Raw genomic sequence first — 20215 nt, forward strand, 5'->3', positions numbered from 1 at the left:
TATCAGAGCCCGTCCCGACTTTGAAAGCTCGTCTAGGCTAATCCAACTCCCTTTAACTTGGGTTCAAGTTCTGAAAGAAGTGCATAGGTGTCACTCACTATTGATTTTAGTGGCCCATGGCGTATTAGTGCCTACCTAGCACTGAAACACTGGACAGCCGGTATAGTGACCATTGCCAGTTTTAACGAACGCCGTAGCCTTTTGAGGAAATGTACAACCACTTGCAGTGGGTGGCCTGAGGACGCTGGAGTAGTCGTTATTTAATATCGAGGGTAGTGGGTATGTTCACCCAGAGGCAGGATGCTAATGCTGGCTCGAGAACGTAACTTGATCCTCTAACAGAGGTACAAATAGAGCGACTGGCCGAGCTAGTTACTGCACATCATACATTCGTTTTCTTCTCTGATCATGAAGCTGTCATCCCTTGAACTCTCCTTCCTCCTCACCAGCTCGGTCACTGCAGACTTCCTGACGGCAAGGTCTCTCAATCACGACCGTAATGTCGAGCTGGGCGAGCTCCAGGACGTCCAAGACTTCTATGCAACCCTGGAGCAATCCTCCTTCTGTAACACCCAGAACGGTTCGTTCGTCTGGGAGGACATTACCGAGTTTGAGACCCTCGACGATATCGACAATTCTGCGCTCGAGCTTGCGGGCCCGAACTTGGACCGTGGACACAGCCTTGTCTCCCGCGAGGACCAATGCACCGAACTCACGGGTATCACGAGAATGATCTGCGACAATATGCCTAGCCGCTGGACCTTCTGGGCCTTTGGCGGGCCCCTGATCATTTACTATGCCCCAAGGTTAATGACCAACTGGCTCAATGTAAGTTAAGTCCTCATGGCTAAGCGAGATACACAATCTAGAAAAACACCTGGGCGGAGACTGACAGTGACGCTCTGCAAAAGGACATCGCGGTCGCAATCCAAGCAGGGAGGAACCTGCGCCGGGTCTGGAGAGATGGCTCCTCGGGGGCCAACGGGCTGACCCCCCACGACGAGCTAAGACGGACACTGAACATGAAAGCCCGCGAGGATGCTGTCGACTACCACTTTTCCCTGCCGTACCTACTCGACAGGCAGGGCAGGCCTGAGGCCAATAGTTGGAGCCTGTCGCGGCGATCCGGCGACAGCGAGGGTGTCGATCTGGCCATGTTGTCTCACGACTACGTCTTCAGCGAGACCGACCAAGTCCTCTGTACGTCACTGTCATTCTACCACACCATACCTACCCAAAAGGGCCGTGGAGTCGCCTATATCTTTCAATAGGCCCGTCCTAACTGGTCCTGTAGCTGACTAACTTTCCCCTCCGTAATATCAGACTACAAAGGAACGAGGGGGACCTTTTCGTTCGGCGTCCCCGAGGGTAAAGACAAGAGCCCTTCTCGCAACAACACGCTCGAGCTTGAGGCACGCGCGCCGACACACGACTACACGATCGTGATGTCGGTCATCAAGCGCAGCACTGCCAATACCATTGCCAAGCCCAGCTGCATTGCGAAGCTGTTGAAGTTCCACATTGACCGCAGCTCGGAGACGAACCGCTTTGCTTGCCGACCAATTGATAACAAAGGCAAGTGGCACGCAACAATGCACCTGATGATCAACCGCGGGAAGCGAAACCGGGGCACTGCGCGCACCTGCTGCGACTAAGGGGCTGACTGCAAGTGAGAGGTGGCATAGATGGCCATCGGGCTAGCATATAACCAACACTATTATTGCTGCTACTGCGGTAGCAGAGAGTGGCGCTGCAGATAGAAGTAACCACTCCTTGAAATTTAGAGTAGCGTTGATAGACATCTAGGCATGAACTCAACCTGTCCTACCGTAGTGCAATCGATAGTATACGCTGTATTGTATAAGCCATGGGTCGCTGCCGCGTTGAAGGGCATTAAGCAACCATATATGTGTTAGCTCGCTGCTCTATGTCCAAGAAAAAAGCTTACAAAGAATGGCTACAAAAACAAAAAGCAAGAAAAGTTGGGTAAAAAGATTAAGATAATTATTCAATAGAGCGCTGATACATAAATTAGACACATTACAGTTACTGTACAATATCCGCTTTCAATTCAGATGCTTGAGATTACTACAGGATGACGAACGATATTTCGAGGCTGATCATCTAGCCTCGACTCTGTGTTAAGTATCATCAGAGCTGGGATGGCGCAGCCTACAGCCTTGAACTTACTTTCCACGGTGGTAGGGCCCTAAATTAGTAGTGGTAGAGTAAGGTACCTGGAAGATGCTAAAAAGAGTCCCGAATCCGTCTAACTGGATCAGATTTGGAAGGCTCCCCTCGTGTGTTCGACAACAGTGACTACGTAGAGCGCTGTAAAGCGTGACGAAGAGGCCCAAGCACAAGTGCTTTCTGTGAACCCCAGAGTACCTTCCTGAAACATGGAATCAGACGATGCCTGATTTCTCGTTATATGGCTCGAGAGAGCAATTTTCTGGACAACATTACACTCCGAAGCTTCATCTCTGTTAGAACTTGACACAACCCGCGGGTTACCCGCCAGGAACCGATCCTGAAATCACCAATTCAGCGCATGTTCTCTGCATATAATTGCTGATTGATCAAAATAGTAGGTCTACAGCATGTTTGTGTTATTTGGCAGTCTGCGAATTGCCCAGAACAGGCGCGGCTTTTGAGTATAGGCCCTCGACCGAACCCAAGCCGCGGGTTAGGGTTCAGACCTTGGACCCGTCAGAGGAGCTCAATATCACTCCCTTCGTTAGTACTCAAAACAAGAACATGAAATTACGACCTAGAAATCCAGAAATAGAATCCAGGGGATTATACCATGCCCAACCACAACTTTGAAGATGTTGGTGGGCAGGTATGATGGCGGTTAGTGGCTGTTAAGGACTGCCCACGGGCCCCGTGGCGGAGGGGCTGAAGCAAGTCTGGTCCAACTGCAAGGTTACGCCATAATATTGGATCGTTACCGTGTCGACGAGGCTGGGTATTCATAAGCGCTATCTTTAAATGGAGCTGGGCCAGAGCCTCACCGTCTTACGGCTTGATAACAGCGCCAAGACACTATGAGCAGCTGCCGCGCATAAGATGCAGATGGTCAGGAAAGGTGGGGAGAATTCTGGGAGAACGGTAATCTGGGCGGGCTAAATAAGCTTCCAGCTGGTGGATAAACGCAGACTTCTCAATCCCTTCAAGAGCATGTTTGTTACATGATAGATCATTATAGTTATTACCCTCATAAATACTGTGTACTTGCGCACAGCTTGGGTTTGTGCCAAGATATCCTCTCTTTGAAGCTGTTTATTTGGCTAAAGATGGAGATACAGGACTGCGATGACGCTTCTCGCGCCAGATACCTGAGCGATCTTTATAATGAGCTTGCCAGCCTGTATTGGCAGACTGGCAATCGTCAAGGTCTGGACGCGGTCATAGTGAATGCCGAACTTGCTGCGGCTCCCACTCAGGATACTCATCTCAATCGTGCGGAGCGACTGAACAGGCATTCCCATCACTGTCCAGTCGCTTTATGCAGACTGGGAACTTTCTGAGAAATCCCTGGACTTTTTAGCAGATGGAATGAAGCAGGCGTTTGCGAGATCTGCAGACATTATTATCCAGCGAACTGACCTGATAATAGGTTTTTAGACGCTAAAGATGTCCTGCTTCATGGCATCCTTATTGACAATGAGCCGAAACTGGAATTTAATCCATCCACCGTCTGGTCCAGCGAGCGTCATTCGTCGAATAGATATCGAACGGCGCGAGGAGATATCTTCGTTTGTGATAGCTATCCTTTCCGCGAATTTCCCAGACATATACAGTGAAGATGTCGGCCACCAGGTCGCCTCGTGGTAATTGCAAGAGGAGTTACCGCATATTGAGAGTCTCATGCAGCAGATTGGGCATTTCAAGATATTTGGATCTACGAACCAATCTTTTGCAGAACTCTTGCTTCGTTGTTCATGGTATAATGAAACTCTCCTCTTCATGATTGGGTTTTATAACTTACCGGCGCAGGTATCTGTACGAGAGAGAACTACAGCATCGCCCGTTCATATGTAGAAGTAGCACTGAGAAAGTTTGTCAATACTCAGTCTCTCACCTATGCGAGCGCTATCGATTTTCAGAGCTTAATTGACCTCGACATTGGCCGCCCTGCTGCTGCCCTTCGAGCTTTTAAGGAAGCATAGAACTCCGTACCCGGATACTCCCTGATAAAGCTGCTTTCCTAGCCGCCAACCAGGTGAATATAGGTCTTGCTTATACAGAACTTGGCAAATTCGAAACCGCTCTGGATTACCTCAAACAGTCAATTGATCTTCGCCTGATACATAACATTGACAGGATAAGGAATTCATATAGTAATATGGCAAGCCTATTGCTGCGAATGGGAAAGCCCGACATGGCAGAAGCAATGTTAGAAAGATGTCCGTCTCTGAAAGATTCTTCAGATGAAACATTCCTCAGAAATGGGAACCCGCGGTTTTCTGGGTTCGTTACCCTGTCAATTTTCAGAGCTCTCGTTCTTGGTTAACGAAATCAGGGATATGGTACTGCTCAGTCGGATCAGGCTCGCACAAGGTCTCCATGAGCATGCCCTGAGGCTTGTCTCAAGAGCCCTGAGCTTTCGAAAGGAGTGCCTGGGTGAGCGTCTTAAAGTTTGTGATTCTCTCTATCAGGTCGCCGTACTGCTCTCGCTCAGCGGCAACAGCGCCCTTGCAATGTAAGCCATCGCAAACATCCTGTCTTAGTGCTGACCCTGTTAGTCAACACCTAGCAGAGTGTATCAGAATATCGAGCAACCTTCCACAAGTCGAAGGAATTGGGCATCAAGCTAGGGCGGACTACAGGCTATCCCAGATTCTAAGAGACCTTGGGAAGGGGATTGAAACTATGGCTTTCCTAAAGAGGGCAATTTCCCTTCGAGAGAGCTTCATCAGGCTCCACGGTGAAGATGCAGACTTAGGAAGGGTTGAGTTTGATGATCTTGTTCCGTGGATGCTGTGGTGATACGTGTGCTCAGGAAAAGCCGTGATACACGTGCGGTAATTCAGGGGTATAACCAATAGACTCAGTTATTCAAAGCACAGATCAAACATAGCAAGCACCTGCTACTAGTCGGCAACTGGGGCAAAGCACAATAACTGCCCCATATGGAGAGATCCAGCGGCTGGTGACAAATATACTTGACTATTGTCAAATCCAGTACATACGACCATAGGGTGTGGAGAACAGGGCTTCCCGTCCGCTCAGCCGTACTTAAGCCACACGCCGGCTGGTTAGTAGTATGGTGGGTGACCACATGCGAATCCCAGCTGTTGTATGTTTTTTCCTTTATTTTTTTTTTTTTTGCGAGACCTTTCAAGCTTGCATAGCAACTTATGCTGGCTTTCAATTTCGGCTAAATGCGGGAGGTTTGGCTTTGAGCCTAAATGAATTGAGCCCGAGGGAAACTATCTACTTGAAGACTTTCGAGTCTGCGATACTGAATAGTAGTCCTGCAAAATTGTTTACATGCTACCGTCCCCTGAATGTTGGCTTAGCTGTGGAGGGATAGGAGAGAGTCGGCAGACTGGATGAAATTGTAGGTGGTGATGATATTTGGAGTTTTCGGAACCGTTCTGGCGCATATGCAGGTCGTTTACAGTTCGTGCAACTGATAATGTGCCGTGGCATATCCTAACCTGCTCTTGGTAGATTTGGAATCGAGTATGCCTTACGTACGCGCCAATAGAGGCGTATTGAGTGACTGTAAGCTATACTGGAACAAATCAAAATACTCGACGACGCTATTCTCTGCGCACGAAGAACAGGATCTCCCTGGATCTCCCTTGCTGCCCAGCTTTGAATGACTCCTCCCGCTGTTGGCTCATATTCTCGTAATTCGACAGCATCACCCCGAGTAAATGTATTTGCCTGGGAGAGCGGATCCTTCTTTGCAACAACTATGTCCGTCCATGTTAAAGCTTCGAAGTCCGCGTTGGAAAGAGACTCGTAGAAGTCACGGCAGCTGGCAATGTCGGCGATATGAGTAAGCGTGATAACATTCTACCGAGATAAGGCCTCCCTTCATGAACAGTACAAGACAGAGCCAGTTTGATTTGATCCGCAGCGTACTTGCTCCAGCATCGCTTACAACCGCATAGAGGTTGGGGCTGTCGCGGAGGAGATGCCGGAATATCACGTAGTGGGCCTGCACCACTTTAAATATCTGACTAACTATATTATCATTAGTTGCTAGAAGGCATACCTGACTATGCGCTTGACTCCATTTCTATCGGGCTGTTAGCATAACCCATGTACAGCAATAGGGTATGTCCGTACCTTTGTAACAGGATCATAGTTCTCCAGTCCACGCAGTCCATCAGTGGCTAGTCGAAGATACAGATTTTAGACCACTAAGACTTGTCAGTAGCCAGACCAGCAATCAAGAGGGACGCCATACGATCATCTGGCTTGATATGCCCCTGTTGAGTGTACCCGAACACGGCCAGAATTTCCGGGCCGTCAAATTAATAGGCCCTCACAAGCTCAGCCCAGCACTCGTCTACAGTCGTTGAAATGTCTTCAAATACTTCGGTCCAGGTCTGCCCGGGTTCTTAACTGGATCCCCAGTGATGTAAATTGACGGAGGGTCGTTGGGATCAAAATTGAAGTTGCCCGGGGATATCTCTGAGAGGAGTTTGCCAGTCCCATGACCAAATATTTCATGCAGCACTATCCAGATGGAATATGCGTTAGGTCGATGTTGCTTGAATATTTCCTGCTCTGATTCGGGAACCATGTATAGACCCCTTGCTCGGTGACTTTCTGCTAACATGCGATTAGAGAAGATAATATTCTTGTAGCCGACGTTTTGTCGAATATCATTGTACTTTGCATGCTGAATTTGTCAAATATGGTTTGCAAGCCAGCTTACGTTGGGCAGGTTAATGCCGGGGAATATTATACTCGAGCAATAAGCAAGACCTAATGAGAGTTAGAATCAATTCCAATCCAAAAACAACACCATTCGTACTCTGGACGCTGGAAGTCTAGTGCCTCAAAATAGCTTTTCTCGAATGGTCCGCTGTTGCCGATATCCCCAGCTATCCATGGGATTCTGCAAACAAACCTGTCTGCCTCCTAGGACAACTCTCTCAATTTTTTGCGTTTCGCTGCTGTCTGGTATGCCCACAATACCCTCAAACTCACTGCGGACGCCCAGTGGATCTTTGTAAGACTCAACAAACCCAAGCGCAGCTTCTACCTTTGGCGCTTTGTTTGTCACCCATATGCTCTGGGACTCTTTATAAACTGCAAGGTCGCCAGTGATAGAGCTATCCCGAAGTTTACCAATCATCTCATGCTGTTACTGATTAGAGACATATTCAAGGGCATTTCAAGTGCGCATTAATGCGCGCGAGCTCGTTCTTATGGTCCCCGTTTCTACCTCGATAACTTGGTCACTTTGGACCGTATCGCTAATTTTGCCGTTGCATAGCGTTCTTGTTTCAGCTACTGAAGCCTGTATGATACTTAGGACTTCTCTTTCCGCAGGCAGTCTCGCTCTTCTCAGCCGAGTATTCTCTGGGAGAAATCGATAGATCTTGCATAACCCTGAAAGCCAATGCCGCATATCCCGAAATGAGGATGCGCAGTTCTCGTATCCCTGGTAATACGAGCTCTGCATCAGTCCGCCTGGTGGCCCAAGACTTAGCGGCGGCTCTTGAAACATGGGGACGCAGATCTGTTCCCAGAGAGCGACTACACGTGGAGAAGCACAGGCAGCTAATTTCCCCAGCTTCTCTTTGCCAATCAGAGGCACAAACTTCTGATCATCAGAGCCCTTTATGAATCAATAGCGCGAATATGAGCGGGCGCTCTCCAGACTTACATAGTAATCACCTATATTGGACAGAAATGTCGCCGCGTAATCTAGAAACAGTTGGAAGTCATGAAAGTCAAGGCCCGCCCAGCTGGCGAGGCGGTCGCAGTCGCCACTGCAGGAGAAAATTAGAGGGCTATGATGAAATCAAATATCGAGTTTGCTCCAGGAGATACCTGTCGAAGAATAACATGCGTGCCATTCCAAGCAGCCCTAGTTCAGAGCACCAGTATGTGAAAAGCTTCAACCTGTGCAAAGATCAGCAGACTAACCTGGACATATGATGGGGATAAAGCTTCTGGCCCGAATCTAATTGACCGAAACCCGACGCTACTGATAACTGAAACATCTCAGGTGCTGCCATTGCAAATGAATGGCACTGGGCATCTAAATGTCGTTGCGGGATGGGGTATGTGAATTATCAGGAGATTGTTGACCCCACACGTTGTATAGAAATGTTGGTTTGCCTTTGTCTATTAATTGTACACGAATCCGGCCCACCGCTAAACCTTTTTCAGTGTAAAGCAATTGAGGATCTATCTATATCAAAGCCGGATATCAAGATGCATATACCCTCCGTCAGTAACCATTTTGCCAAGCTCAGACTGTTGACATGTTTAGATATTGACACTGAAGCGGTCGAATTTAGGTAAATCAACTTTTAATAGGCATCACACTCAGCCCAGTGTGACTGTCGTGTTTGCTGGGCATTGTGGCAAGTCAACAACTGCTAGAAGAAGGTCACGGGCATGTGTGCTATTGTAATGGCTTTCTCATATGGCTTTTTGGTATGGCTATTTGGTATGTCTTCTTGGCCTGCCTATTTCTTTTTAGAAAGTTCTGGGCCATGCCAGTTACGTAGGCGAGCACTTGAGGGGTGCGGCAATCTTGTAGGGCGGTCTTAAGACTCTAGCTGGTTCTGTGCATTGGGTGCTCTGAAATGAATAACTATGTTGACATGGACATGATATGAAGAAGTAAGGTAGCATAGACAGGACAGGGCAAGAGCAGGGTACGATTAGGCTATTCTGGGTATATCAGAAGGAGGAAACGCTTCATGATTTAGAATTGTATATTGGAGGGGAGTTTTTGTAAAGAATATAATCAGTGTTCCTATCGTACTCTCAGGAAATGATGGATTCGAGACAAGCTTTCGGCATTAAATACCGGGTGGATGTGATGAGCTCGCCCGCCGTTTGTCTGGTTATCCTCAATTTAGGGACAAGTCTCCCGGCAATCCCAACCTGTCGCTTCCCGGGGCGAATGAAGGGGCTGGAAAGAGGAAGCGCGAGGAGCCGGTTCAACACCAGCTGTCGGCAATTGCTCAACTGCCAAGGGCTACATCTCTAGTCGCGCATCTCGATATTAAGACATCGTTAAGTTCTCTTCAGAAGATTGGCTGTGAGGTAGACACATACTCCACGGCCATCCCAGCTGCTAATGGCCCGGGAGACACGAGGAGGCTGAATTTTCAAACTAAAAATAGCGAAAGCCTGTGATATAAGTGCAATGTCGTCACCTAGATTTGCAATACCAAGTTCTTCTAACGTCTGTTCGTACCACTGCCTTACCGGTCTGGAATTTTGGCGGTTGCCCCTATATCGGTCATCTCTGCCCTGTCACCCTGTAGTATAATGCTGCAAAGTTGAGGCAGTTGCTTTCTCACCTCTATGGAGCTGCACAGCTATGAAGGGTCTCTGGCCTCCGCTCCTATGGTAAGGTGAGATAGCTACATAACTTTTATGTTGTTGACGGCACCACTGATGAGTAGAGCAGCCGACAATGTGCCGGCTGTTATCTGGTTAGACGACTACCAGAATTAAGTCATCCCCCGAATCTGCAGGACCGCTGCCTAGCTCCAGAGCTCCCTCAGTCTTGACTACCTCGTAAGCCAAGGTGCGGAAATATGAGGCCTTGCATGCAGGATGAGTCTTGACGACACTAGGAAGAAAGACTAAGCATGGTGCATGCTACGAGCACGACATGCTGTTGTGCCCGAACTCAGGGCACATGCTCACCGGGTACCGTACATGGTCGAGGGTAACAATAGAAAACCGCGTACCTATTTTCTTGTAAGGTTGACCTGCCCTGACTGGCACTGACTCGAATCGCTCTCTGACGGTCTTATAGAATCCTGGTAGATAGACAAGCCGCACCACGCTCTCCCCACCGGGCTTCTAGTCCAAATTCTTCTGACTTAGTCAAGTCAAGCCATGAATCGGAGAGACTCGAACGATTTAGGTCGCTCGAGTATCTCACTATTCTGCCTTGGTGCATTGCGAATCGACCACGATGCCCAGCCGTCAGCCACGAGATGATGCTTCTCCCGCTCCGGACGAGGCCATGTCGCGCCTTCTGCTCTACTGTTCCACTTGAAAGGTACGATGGAAGAACTACTTTGTAGGGTTAGATACGTGGGGCGGGATCCATTCTGCTACTTACGTATCTCCATTACGACGCGCGGCAAAATAGTGCCAACAGCTCCCCACTTTGAGAGAGAATCAATGGATCATTCGTTGATCCACTGCTCAAGCACTGGGCTTGGATACGGAGTGTGTGTTTTTGTTTGCGACTGTTCCCACGAAACGGAGACATACGCAACTTATGTCGTCCGGCTCCCAGGCGTGCGCACCAAACCGAGAGAGCCGGACCTTGTCATCCCCAATATTAATGATCTAGTCTCTCTCTGTGTGTTTCGTATCTTCCAGACAGCGATGCAGCAGCCCTGGCGCATTCATCCCTGAAAATGACCCGTTGGTTCTTCTGGGGATGCTGGAGTGCTCTAGTATTCGCGCAGCTGCGGGGAGTGGGAGTGCGAGGAGACTCCGTCTCGACCAACTACCAGCGATACAATGACGGCGAAATGGGGCATCGCCCACATCTCGAGTTCCAGTCCAGCAGCGAATATGCGCCTCTCCTCCAAGTCAACGTCTGGAGCCCCGATGCGATCTCGCCTGCAGGCTCACACATCTTCCTCCGGCACGACGGTAACGAGTCCTCGCCACTCTCGTCGCCGCTGATTCTAGCCGCGCATGACCTCAGCGCAGTCTATATAAACCGAACATTCAACAACGTCTTCGGCACGCGGATCCAGGAGAATCTCGGCAGGAAGTACCTGACCTTTTGGGCGGGCGACAAGGGCGACGGGATAGGCGATGGATATGGTCTTGCATACGATGAGACCTACCGTCTCGTCTACAAGGTGTCGGCGCAGAATATCAACGATCATGCCGATCTGCATGAGTTTGCCTTTACAGGGAACGGAACGGCGTTGGTGACTGGTGTCAACCACATCCGAGTTCGTGGGAATGTCTTGAGCGAGAAGTATGGATGGCACTATGTGCTGCCAGATGAGCTGGAGCTCGATATCCTGGACGCCGTCTTCCAGGAAATCGATCTTGAGACCAATGAGGTGCTCTTTGATTGGCGGGCGCTAGATCACATCAATCCTCTAGACTCGTTTGAGCCCATGGGGAGTGGATGGGATGCGTATCATATCAATAGCATTGAAAAGGTATATATGCACCTAATATCTCACTTTTTCCCTTATAGAGAAAGAACGAAGTCTGACAATGCCAGACTCAAGCAGGCAACTATCTCATCTCCGTCCGCCATACACATTCAATCTACCTGATTGACGGGCAAACCGGCTCCATTATCTGGACCCTGGGTGGCAACCACAACGACTTCATCGAAGAATCCGCGGCTGTTCCTGGGCAACCCCTACTCACATTTGCCTGGCAGCATCACGCCCGCTTTGTCCCCGGCACGAATGAGACACAGCTGACCCTTTTCGACAATCACGTCAAGGTTACGACCCACGGCGAGTGCAGAACCAACTGTTCGCGCGGCCTGCACATTGCCATCAATACCACTGCCACGCCGCCAACTGCACAGCTCCTGCAGCAGTTCCTCCATCCGACTAACCTGCAAGCGCAGAGTCAGGGCAGCGTACAGCCTCTGGCACCGTCAGACAGCAATCTAAGAAGCGTCTTCATCGGCTGGGGCCGGTGTCCGACGTTTACGGAGCACAACTCCGCCGGCGAGACGGTGCTGGACGTGCAGTTCTCCCCATGGCATAGCGATGATATACCAGATGCATTGGACAACTACCGCGCGTATAAGATGGACTGGGTGGCTATTCCGTGGTGGGATCCGGCCATCGCAGTGAGGCAGGACGCTAACGGGGCACTGGTGGTCTATGCCAGCTGGAACGGTGCGACAGAGGTGGCGAGCTGGGCGATTCGCGGCACAAATAATAACGAAGGGGATAACGCCAACGGGCTTGTGCTAGCAACTTCGCACCGGACGGGGTTCGAAACCAGGTTGAAGATCGCGGAGAATGAGGCCCACTACCGCTATCTCTGGGCTGAAGCACTGGATGCTCAGGGAAACATCCTCCGGTCCAGCGAAGTTGTGGATTTTACGGTCACCGAGATCCGTAGCGACTCTTACTCGTTGGCGTTCTACAAGGAGCTGGGCTTTGAATCGTTGCCATCTCTCTTGTCCGTCTCGAATAACGGGACCCAGGCGACGGAGCCTGCTGCCACTGCCGCCGATAGTTTTGACGCCTCCACTTCTTATTCTTCCTCTCCTGTTCATACTCGCGGTCTATCAACAAAAGCATTAGCTTTTCTGGGCACCGGAATAGGTATTTCGGCGCTGATGCTTGTTGCTATTGTGGTGGTTATTATTCGTCGGCGACAGAGGATGGACTACAATACCTTAAATTTGAAAGAATCTGATTTTGAACTAGACCTTGACAGCGATGACGGCGAGGAAGAGGTTGATGCTCAGAGACACGAGGGCGAGGTTGATGAGGCCTCCAAGCAATCAAGGGTAGCTGGGGGCAAGGACGAAGACACACATGCCCTCCTCCCTTAGCCTGGATTATCAGGTAGCTCTGGAACGTGTACCTAGCAACAGTAGCTAGCCGGTGGTTCAGGAAGTCAGTGTAACTGCGCAGAAATACAGCTACTAGTTGTAGAAGTACTAGGTACTGGTGAGCGCATAGCCCAAGCACCACAGGTTAAGACTTGATTTCTTCATCTTCTGTATGAGCCATTCAGAAATATCTATTGTTATATGAAACTCCGCTGTGTTAATATGGAATAGGCTCCCAATTCACGGGTAGTCCCATGAATCAACAATGCAATGAATGCTTGAATCGAACTATAAACCAGTCAAATAAAGTAGGTGTTCAAAATGACTAGCTAAATATCAAACTGTTCTGGCAATCACAAACATGACGGGGACATCTTGTGACAGTTAAAAGATAAAACAAGTGCTATAAGTTCCGGTTCGATGCATAGAATACAGAAACAGTCATGCCCCCACTGGGCACGGCCGAGTAGTAGGTGATAAAGTTCAGCGGGCCTGAATGCTGGCCTGCGGTTGTTGCTGCGGCGCATTTCAGGCGTGAAGGCATGGATATCATGGCACAAGCAGAGTTGCAGTTCTCCTGGTATTTAAATCCGCTGAACGCGTCAGTTGACTTGCAATGATGCCGACTTTGACTTGCAACTGTGTGGCATTGGCGGCTCTTCCTGTTTGGTTTCATTTATCGAAGTCCATAACAGATAATGAGAGCGTCAAATGAGGTCAAAGTAGAAGCAGAGCCTAACAAGTGTATCCCCATTGTGACTTCGGAACGGATTCAGATTTCAATAATTCTAGACCGCGCCAGCCGTCTTTCCTTTAGCCAGCGGTAGCAGAACCGAGACGCTACATAGTGCGATGATTCGGTGCCCTTTATAGAGGAGACGACGCAATTCTCCTTCAACATAAAGGATGCTCGCCCGTTAGTATCTCTGCACATTGCGGCTCCCATGACTGCAACCCATACATTCGCCCCCGGACTGTGTTTCAGCCAGGTTCCTCGGTCAGTGGTGTCGATTGCCACCTCTAGCTCTTCGAGGAGTCGGTCTAGCTGCTGCTCTGACCAGGGCAATCGGTCATCTAGCACGTATGTTAGGATCCTGCCGGAGATGGAGCAGGCTCTCAAAAGGGCGAGCTCTCTCTTTGATAGCTCAGATACTTGCTCCAACGAAGCAGGATCTGGCCTGGAACTTAATCCTTCTAACAAGGCATTTATGCATGAATTGCTCGGGGCATGCGGCCACAACTCTCTTTCAGTGCAAACCTCTCGAACTAACTGTTGAACATCCTGAAACAGATTCAGCAAGAGGTGCCTGATTTGCTCGTTGGGAGACTTGTTGGAATCATTTAGAACCAACCAAATGAAGGTATGAGGACCGAGCGGTGCTTCCTGTTCGGGGATGGGAAATGGCTCGGGCTGATCGTAGGCAATGATAAGGAAGGAGAGGCTCCTGTGCGCGTATAATAAATTCCAAATTAGCTCAAACTGCTCAAGAGATGAGCAGCAAATCACCTACCCCTGGATGATACGGGCCAGGAACCCGTCGAAACCAAGTTTATCCAGCCCACCCCGGGCAGCAATGAGCTGAATTAGGCCCTGGCGGTGCACCTCTACCGAGTCTTGTTCAAACTGGAGTGACTAGAATCGCGTGGAGGACTGGATTAGGTTGAGAATTGGCATGAGGGGTCCAGGAATCCATACGCTGTGTATTGCCAATAGGAGGACGGACGCTATTGTGGAATCATCTGGGCGATCCAGACCGGCCATGGCCAGCCTAGACCTTATAAGCCTAACGGCATTGAATTGATGATATAAAGTCGCGTAGCTTGGTTGCTCAGCGCCGGCTAGCGCGTCCAATTGGACGGCAGCTGAGAACAAGGTGGCATGCAGCAAGCACGGGTCGGCGAGGGCTTGGGTAATCCATGTCGAGCGCATGTAGTTTGCTAGACTACCTACTTCCACCTGGTATGGAGATAGGCCCTGTTTATCCTGGACTGGGTTTGATTAGTAAGATAGTCATCGCGATGGTTTTGCGACAATGGACGTACAAAATCGAACCAGCATCGGCATTTGGACATGCGGACGGATTGGATAGTCTACGGTGTAGTTGACCGTTCTGATGGTAAGGCTAGATGAGAAAAAATGATGCGTTCGTAGGTGTTCCAGTTTGATGAAGTGGTCGTATATACAAGGACTGCCGCGCCTGCCGGGTCGTCAGCCCCATCAATCTTCTGGCCATATTCCTGGACAAGGAGTTCGTAAAGGTGGGCATGATCAGTACCGTGTGCATCTTGCGCAACTGGGCTGAGTTCTGTCGCAGTGCTTCTTCGCGTGCTTGCAATTATAGCATGCCTTTGATGGCTTCACCAAGGGGAGGTGTTCGGGCGCTGGTCTACCCGAGGCGGGAAGGTAACTATAGCGTGCTCCAGTAAGACGACTGAAATTAAGCTGTGGATAAGGCTTACGCCGGAGCATACCTTATCTCGCATGCCTCGTCACCTGCTGTGGGCAAGCTAGCTGCGTAGAACCCGAATGGACCGTTCCCATACAGGCATTGGTGCTTCGATCTAAGCGCCACCCACATAGTTAATTGAGCATGTCAAACTCAAGTGAAATAACGCTAGACATGACTCACCGTTGACATCTAGAGCATACGGGTAAGCGTCTGTCGCATTTTCTTTTCTTCTCTCTGCAAGGGAGACATGACTGCGTAGTGCAGTTTGATGGTTTCGGGTGCCTGGTCCACATCTTGCATAAACCTGGGAGATGGGTCAAGGAACATCTACAACTGCCAGGGTTATATCATATCATAAGAATACGAGGTGTAGAGAAAAAAAAAGTCAGCCTCAATAGGCGCCCAGCATAGTGGATCCTCCGGGTCCAATTCAGTTGCTGGCCCCCATTTCCTAATTCAGTAAGCGCTAAAGATTGCATCACATGACTACTAAGCCCTAGCCAGCATGGTCAGCCATGCTTGCACTCGAGAAGAACTTATCGAAAATTCGAGATGAATAAGAAGGGCAATTGATAGAGAAGGAGAGGAGCTCTCTGACGCCATATTTGTCTTTCTAGGAATATATGAGGTCAGTCAATATGTATGGTACTAGACATATTTCCCTGAAATGCTTTTGGTACTACTCTTGAGTACACTACTCCGGTATAATGTGGAGACCTCCAAGTGGATATACTCAACCAATGCCGTTGTTGGGCAAACTAGCGGTGCATGACCGCCACCAAAGTCCGTTAGTTTGACGCTAGGCGAGCTTTTGGCTTTCGCGTCCGGGTCCGGGCCAATGCCGCAGCCAGAGGGAAGACACCCTGGGTGGAACAAAAAGCTTGAAAGCAAAGGGTCTTGGGAGAAGACACAAACTTATATTCCTTGGCCCTCCCGCCTGTGCCCTAATATCATCTAAAGCAAACTTCTAGCACACTCAGGAACTGGGCTTTCCTCCAGGCGAGTCGGGATACGGATCCACCCACGAAGGCAGATGCAGAGCCTGGATGAACTTTGCCACTAATTTCGAGCAAGGATCCTACTCCATTGCCTCAGCTGCCAAGAATATACTTCGTTTTGTCGGATGGGGATTGTTGGTACAAGAGGCAATGCCACAGTGATAGGCCTGAGAGGACCGGTAGTCCATTTCACTTGGCAAACACTGACATCTCGTCAATCAATTGCAACCCTCACTGAGCCACCGCAACGTTGCAACCGTTTGGAGATTGGTGATGCTCAGGGGCGATTATGGCTGTCTTGGCCGCATGACATCTGGGCTGGCTGATCCACTCCACGGTCTTGGCCTCCAATCACGGCTCCTTCTTTTCATAGATAGGGCGCAATAGAAACGGCTCGGCGAAATCACCATAGCTGGCATCGGATTATCGTGGCCAGACAACAGAGCAGCAGTTTCCAATAGGCAGTTTCGGAAGACATTCGGAGGAAATGCCGTGTCGGACTCGTACACCGCTATTGCTGTTGCTGAAATCAGGCGTCCATTCTTATCCGAACCTCGAGCCTTATCCTGCAACTCTGCAACCGCCAGTTCCAGATCTGTTCGTTGCTCGGCGTAGGGACGAAATTGCATCTTTTACCGATCGAAAGCCGCCAGATGCCAGTTCGGTCTCTTGGTGACGGCATTCATCAGTTTAACATGGCTAGTTCTTATAAAATGGGCATCCGGGCCACCTCGGTCATGATTACATGTGACAAACTGATATGTAGGCACACATCATTGACGGGCTATCCTGAGCACGAGAAACTTTAATGGCTCGCCTGTCTTCTCATGAACGGTCTCGATAGCACCCGGCGCAGTTAATGTGCTAAATGGAAGGGAGAAACGGATAAGACTGTAATGAGCACTGGCGGCTGGACTGGGATTGGACAAAGGCAGCCATTTGAGTAGGCACAGGTAAATACCTGCGGGAGAGGACTAGCATTATAGGTTAGTTGAAGAGAGGGATCTACAATCTGGAAAGGTAAACACACCAAGCTGACTGGGCATAATGTGCAGGTGATTGTTGATCTCATAAACTTTGAGCTACCTGTCGTTGATCGTGAATTCTCCGAAATGGTCAATTTGGGTCTGGCTACCGAGTACAACGTTTCAATCAACCTGGACAGGCTTGTGGAGGTTCACGACAAATAAGTTCACTGTATGACACTAAAGGAGTGCAGTTGCCATTCCATGAATGGTCAAAGAAGGACGATTAATCTACAGGTTAGTCACAGGTCTTCCGCTCAAGTGCGATCTCTGATATTCTCTGGTCTTGAGAAGACATCTCCGTATCAAACTGACATATTATGATAGTCATCACCAGCAAAAGCTACTGCCTCGCCCAACCTATCATCGTGCTAGTCGAGTTGATCCACCTGCCTATGCCATGATGTCATGCAGCATAATCCTGCTCCCTCTCCTGAGCTTTCTTCATAGTACACAGAATAATAGCGATCTACTGCTCCTTCCTTAGTCCCATCGGTGCTTAGTAAGCTCTCGCAGAGCCTAGAGAAGACCTGTTTATAGAGACGACAGTAACGGTTCGGCAACTCCCCCAAACCGCCTCTCGAGGATTTAGGTTGCTAAGAACTAGTTATAACCTTCCATCTCCTTCGACCAATCGGCCCGTACCCGCTTGGATGACCTGCAGGTGGACTTCTCGGCATTCAGCCCCGATCCCTATAATCCAACGTCACCGTGAACTGAAAGTTTGACCGCGTTACCAAAACCAGTCCGAAAGTGGTCGAGCAAGTCGTGAATGTGTTACCCAAAATCCGATCCTGGAAAATACACAGGGAAGACTTCTATGCTCTGGGTGGGTTGAGAAGCTGACTGTATTCCATTTTGAGCTCAGCGCTAGTTGAAACATACCTCTTGAGTGGGGACCGTAAGCCCGAGAGTTTATAGAGTGCACTTGAAACCGCAGGATCAAGTAGACGATTAGATTGCAAAGAGAGGTAAAACTTCCAAGTGCATGGTACTTCTCCTACTCAGAATACATCTCTAAATATTGTCTGAGTTGAAACGTAACTCCGCAGAACACAGTCAAAGCTTGGGGACGAGCCTAGATAACCGGCTCCAGACCTGGAAATTCAAAACTCATTCAATGGGAAGCAACTAGTAGTTTGTTATCACACATAGGTTTCAGTAACTAATTGTATCGGTAATTTTCTATGTTTTGGGGGCAATTTCATTGGGAGCAATTTTAAAGAGCCCGTTGACTATTTTGACCAAGCTTGAATGGATATACCGCCACGGCCGAAAGACTGATTACTGCGATGCTCTGATGCTTCATTGAGCGTTTGGAACTTGCTGAGGTGCTGCATTTTTGATAAGATGCCTTTCTGAACTGGGTATGGTTGGGTTAATCCTCTCAAGTGGTAAAAACCATTGGAGCAAATAACTGAGCCATTGTAGGTGAAAATTTCTAACTGCGCCCGATTTCACAACAAGGTAAGCCGCTGGGCAACATTGCGCTGGTAGAAATGCCCGCCAGAAGTACTATCCGTGCCATTATTGCTCTTGAGACTGCAGCTCCAGCTACAGGTATTGAGTAGCGTCTTCCCTAACATCACCACCGCTACCAGAATTAGTTTTTCAATCAATTTGACGACAGTATTAACTTACTCTAGTGAGACTAGGTTTTGTAAACTAAGCGAGCTTTAGAAGTCCACATCAGACAAAATCGCTATACACCATGACCCAAAGCATAATAACCTTTGGGCGAATAACCGGACAAAATGCACCCTCCTAATCCCGGCAGGAAGCGGCAAGAACAATCATACTATCTGAGAGTTTCAACAGCTCGTCACAGTCGGTATCCGGGTGCTTCTCCCACACAGCTTGGGAGGCCATCGATATGGCGACCGGTAAGATGTGCTTATGTGTGATCTTGAGGCGGATCACTGCACTTACGTATTCGCCGAGGGCGGGCAGATAGACATGGACTGTAGGGTGTAGGCATTCTATCGTAAACACGTAACTGACAATAAATGCGTCATCTGAAGATCCAAACCCTAACCGAGCGCCGAGTGGTCATCTGTGACGGGGAATGCCAATGAATAGCGTCCCCTTGTACGCCTCATGCCACCTACAATTATTACAGCCATTACGATGCCAGGCTCATCTTTCATTTGAAGAACATTGATTCCTTCATCGTGTTCGAGCTGCTCAAAAACAGAGTGGACTGTACACAAGGAGTGTTTCAAGAACGAAGGGAAAAGATAGCGCACTAGTCAAGGAACCCACCTGTTGGCACCAGCGCGCCATTAGCGGCATTCATAAGAGCATTTGGCAATACGGGTCCAGGCAGATAATATGTCGATAGATATGCTGCGGCTGGGAGACTTCTGGGGTCTTTATTTCAGGTTTAATGATATAGCGGCCAGATACTGGTGATAAGATACGGATTCAGTACCACAGAAGAGAATTTCGGCCTAGGGGGGACTGGTTCGTACAATGACGAGCTAAAGTGCCCAGGGGTGTTCGACTTACAATGGGGAAAGGCGGACGCGGCGCCGGATGAAATACGAGAGACTGGAGTTCCGTGGATGAAGTGGGCTTAATAGATGAAGATGACGAGAATATTCAAAGGGTTTAAGGGGAGGATGAGGAGGATGAGGAGAAAGATAACGATAGATTGTCGGGAGAACGGTGTGTCCCTACCGGCACATGACAGCAATCGAAGCCAGTGCCATTCTAACTACGGAAACTGATACTGGAATACGCTCTAAGTTCAAGTTCAAACGAGAAGGACGAGGCCGCCACTCTCCATGAGTCTACGCCCTTCACCCGGAACTCAAAGTGGCCAGGTCTCTAACCTTGTCCTTCGATGATCCTTTAAGAATTTTTCCCAGAAGTGATGTGAAGAGCCTGAAGAACCCTATTACCTTGCTGGGTGAAAAGCGACTATCTGCTTAAAGTAAAATTTTCTGGACCACCAGAATCCTGACTCAGGAGGTAGTCTGTACTTTAAGCTCAGGTCTGTAAATGGAG

The 20215-nt window shown here is 49.1% G+C and overlaps 5 protein-coding genes across 5 annotated transcripts, besides 1 other annotated feature; 2 read left to right on the forward strand and 3 right to left on the reverse strand.

Moving 5' to 3' along the window:
• Positions 1 to 20215: part of a sequence feature (contig 1.94 1501..523724(-1)) that runs on past both edges of the window.
• On the forward strand, positions 316 to 1796 carry ANIA_05467 (uncharacterized protein). Its single transcript, XM_657979.2, has 3 exons — positions 316 to 828; positions 870 to 1200; positions 1324 to 1796. Exons 1-3 carry the CDS (start codon positions 409 to 411, stop codon positions 1653 to 1655), a joined length of 1083 nt encoding a protein of 360 aa, XP_663071.1. The 5' UTR covers positions 316 to 408; the 3' UTR covers positions 1656 to 1796.
• Positions 5440 to 8439, reverse strand: ANIA_05466 (uncharacterized protein; the record flags this gene model as incomplete). Its single annotated transcript, XM_657978.1, has 12 exons — positions 5440 to 5459; positions 5703 to 6030; positions 6119 to 6175; positions 6233 to 6256; positions 6307 to 6353; positions 6558 to 6699; positions 6902 to 6951; positions 7177 to 7330; positions 7415 to 7810; positions 7859 to 7964; positions 8026 to 8097; positions 8423 to 8439. 12 exons carry the CDS (start codon positions 8437 to 8439, stop codon positions 5440 to 5442), a joined length of 1413 nt encoding a protein of 470 aa, XP_663070.1.
• On the forward strand, positions 10596 to 12733 carry ANIA_05465 (uncharacterized protein; the record flags this gene model as incomplete). Its single annotated transcript, XM_657977.1, has 2 exons — positions 10596 to 11363; positions 11429 to 12733. 2 exons carry the CDS (start codon positions 10596 to 10598, stop codon positions 12731 to 12733), a joined length of 2073 nt encoding a protein of 690 aa, XP_663069.1.
• On the reverse strand, positions 13506 to 15312 carry ANIA_05464 (uncharacterized protein; the record flags this gene model as incomplete). Its single annotated transcript, XM_657976.1, has 5 exons — positions 13506 to 14178; positions 14245 to 14366; positions 14430 to 14722; positions 14777 to 14856; positions 15206 to 15312. The coding sequence occupies 5 exons, from the start codon at positions 15310 to 15312 to the stop codon at positions 13506 to 13508; spliced, it is 1275 nt and encodes a 424-aa protein (XP_663068.1).
• On the reverse strand, positions 18761 to 19502 carry ANIA_11480 (uncharacterized protein; the record flags this gene model as incomplete). Its single annotated transcript, XM_050612327.1, has 5 exons — positions 18761 to 18800; positions 18848 to 18871; positions 19136 to 19185; positions 19315 to 19406; positions 19469 to 19502. 5 exons carry the CDS (start codon positions 19500 to 19502, stop codon positions 18761 to 18763), a joined length of 240 nt encoding a protein of 79 aa, XP_050468263.1.

Source organism: Aspergillus nidulans, chromosome V, assembly GCF_000011425.1.
Source record: "Aspergillus nidulans FGSC A4 chromosome V".
Lineage (NCBI taxonomy): Eukaryota > Fungi > Ascomycota > Eurotiomycetes > Eurotiales > Aspergillaceae > Aspergillus > Aspergillus nidulans.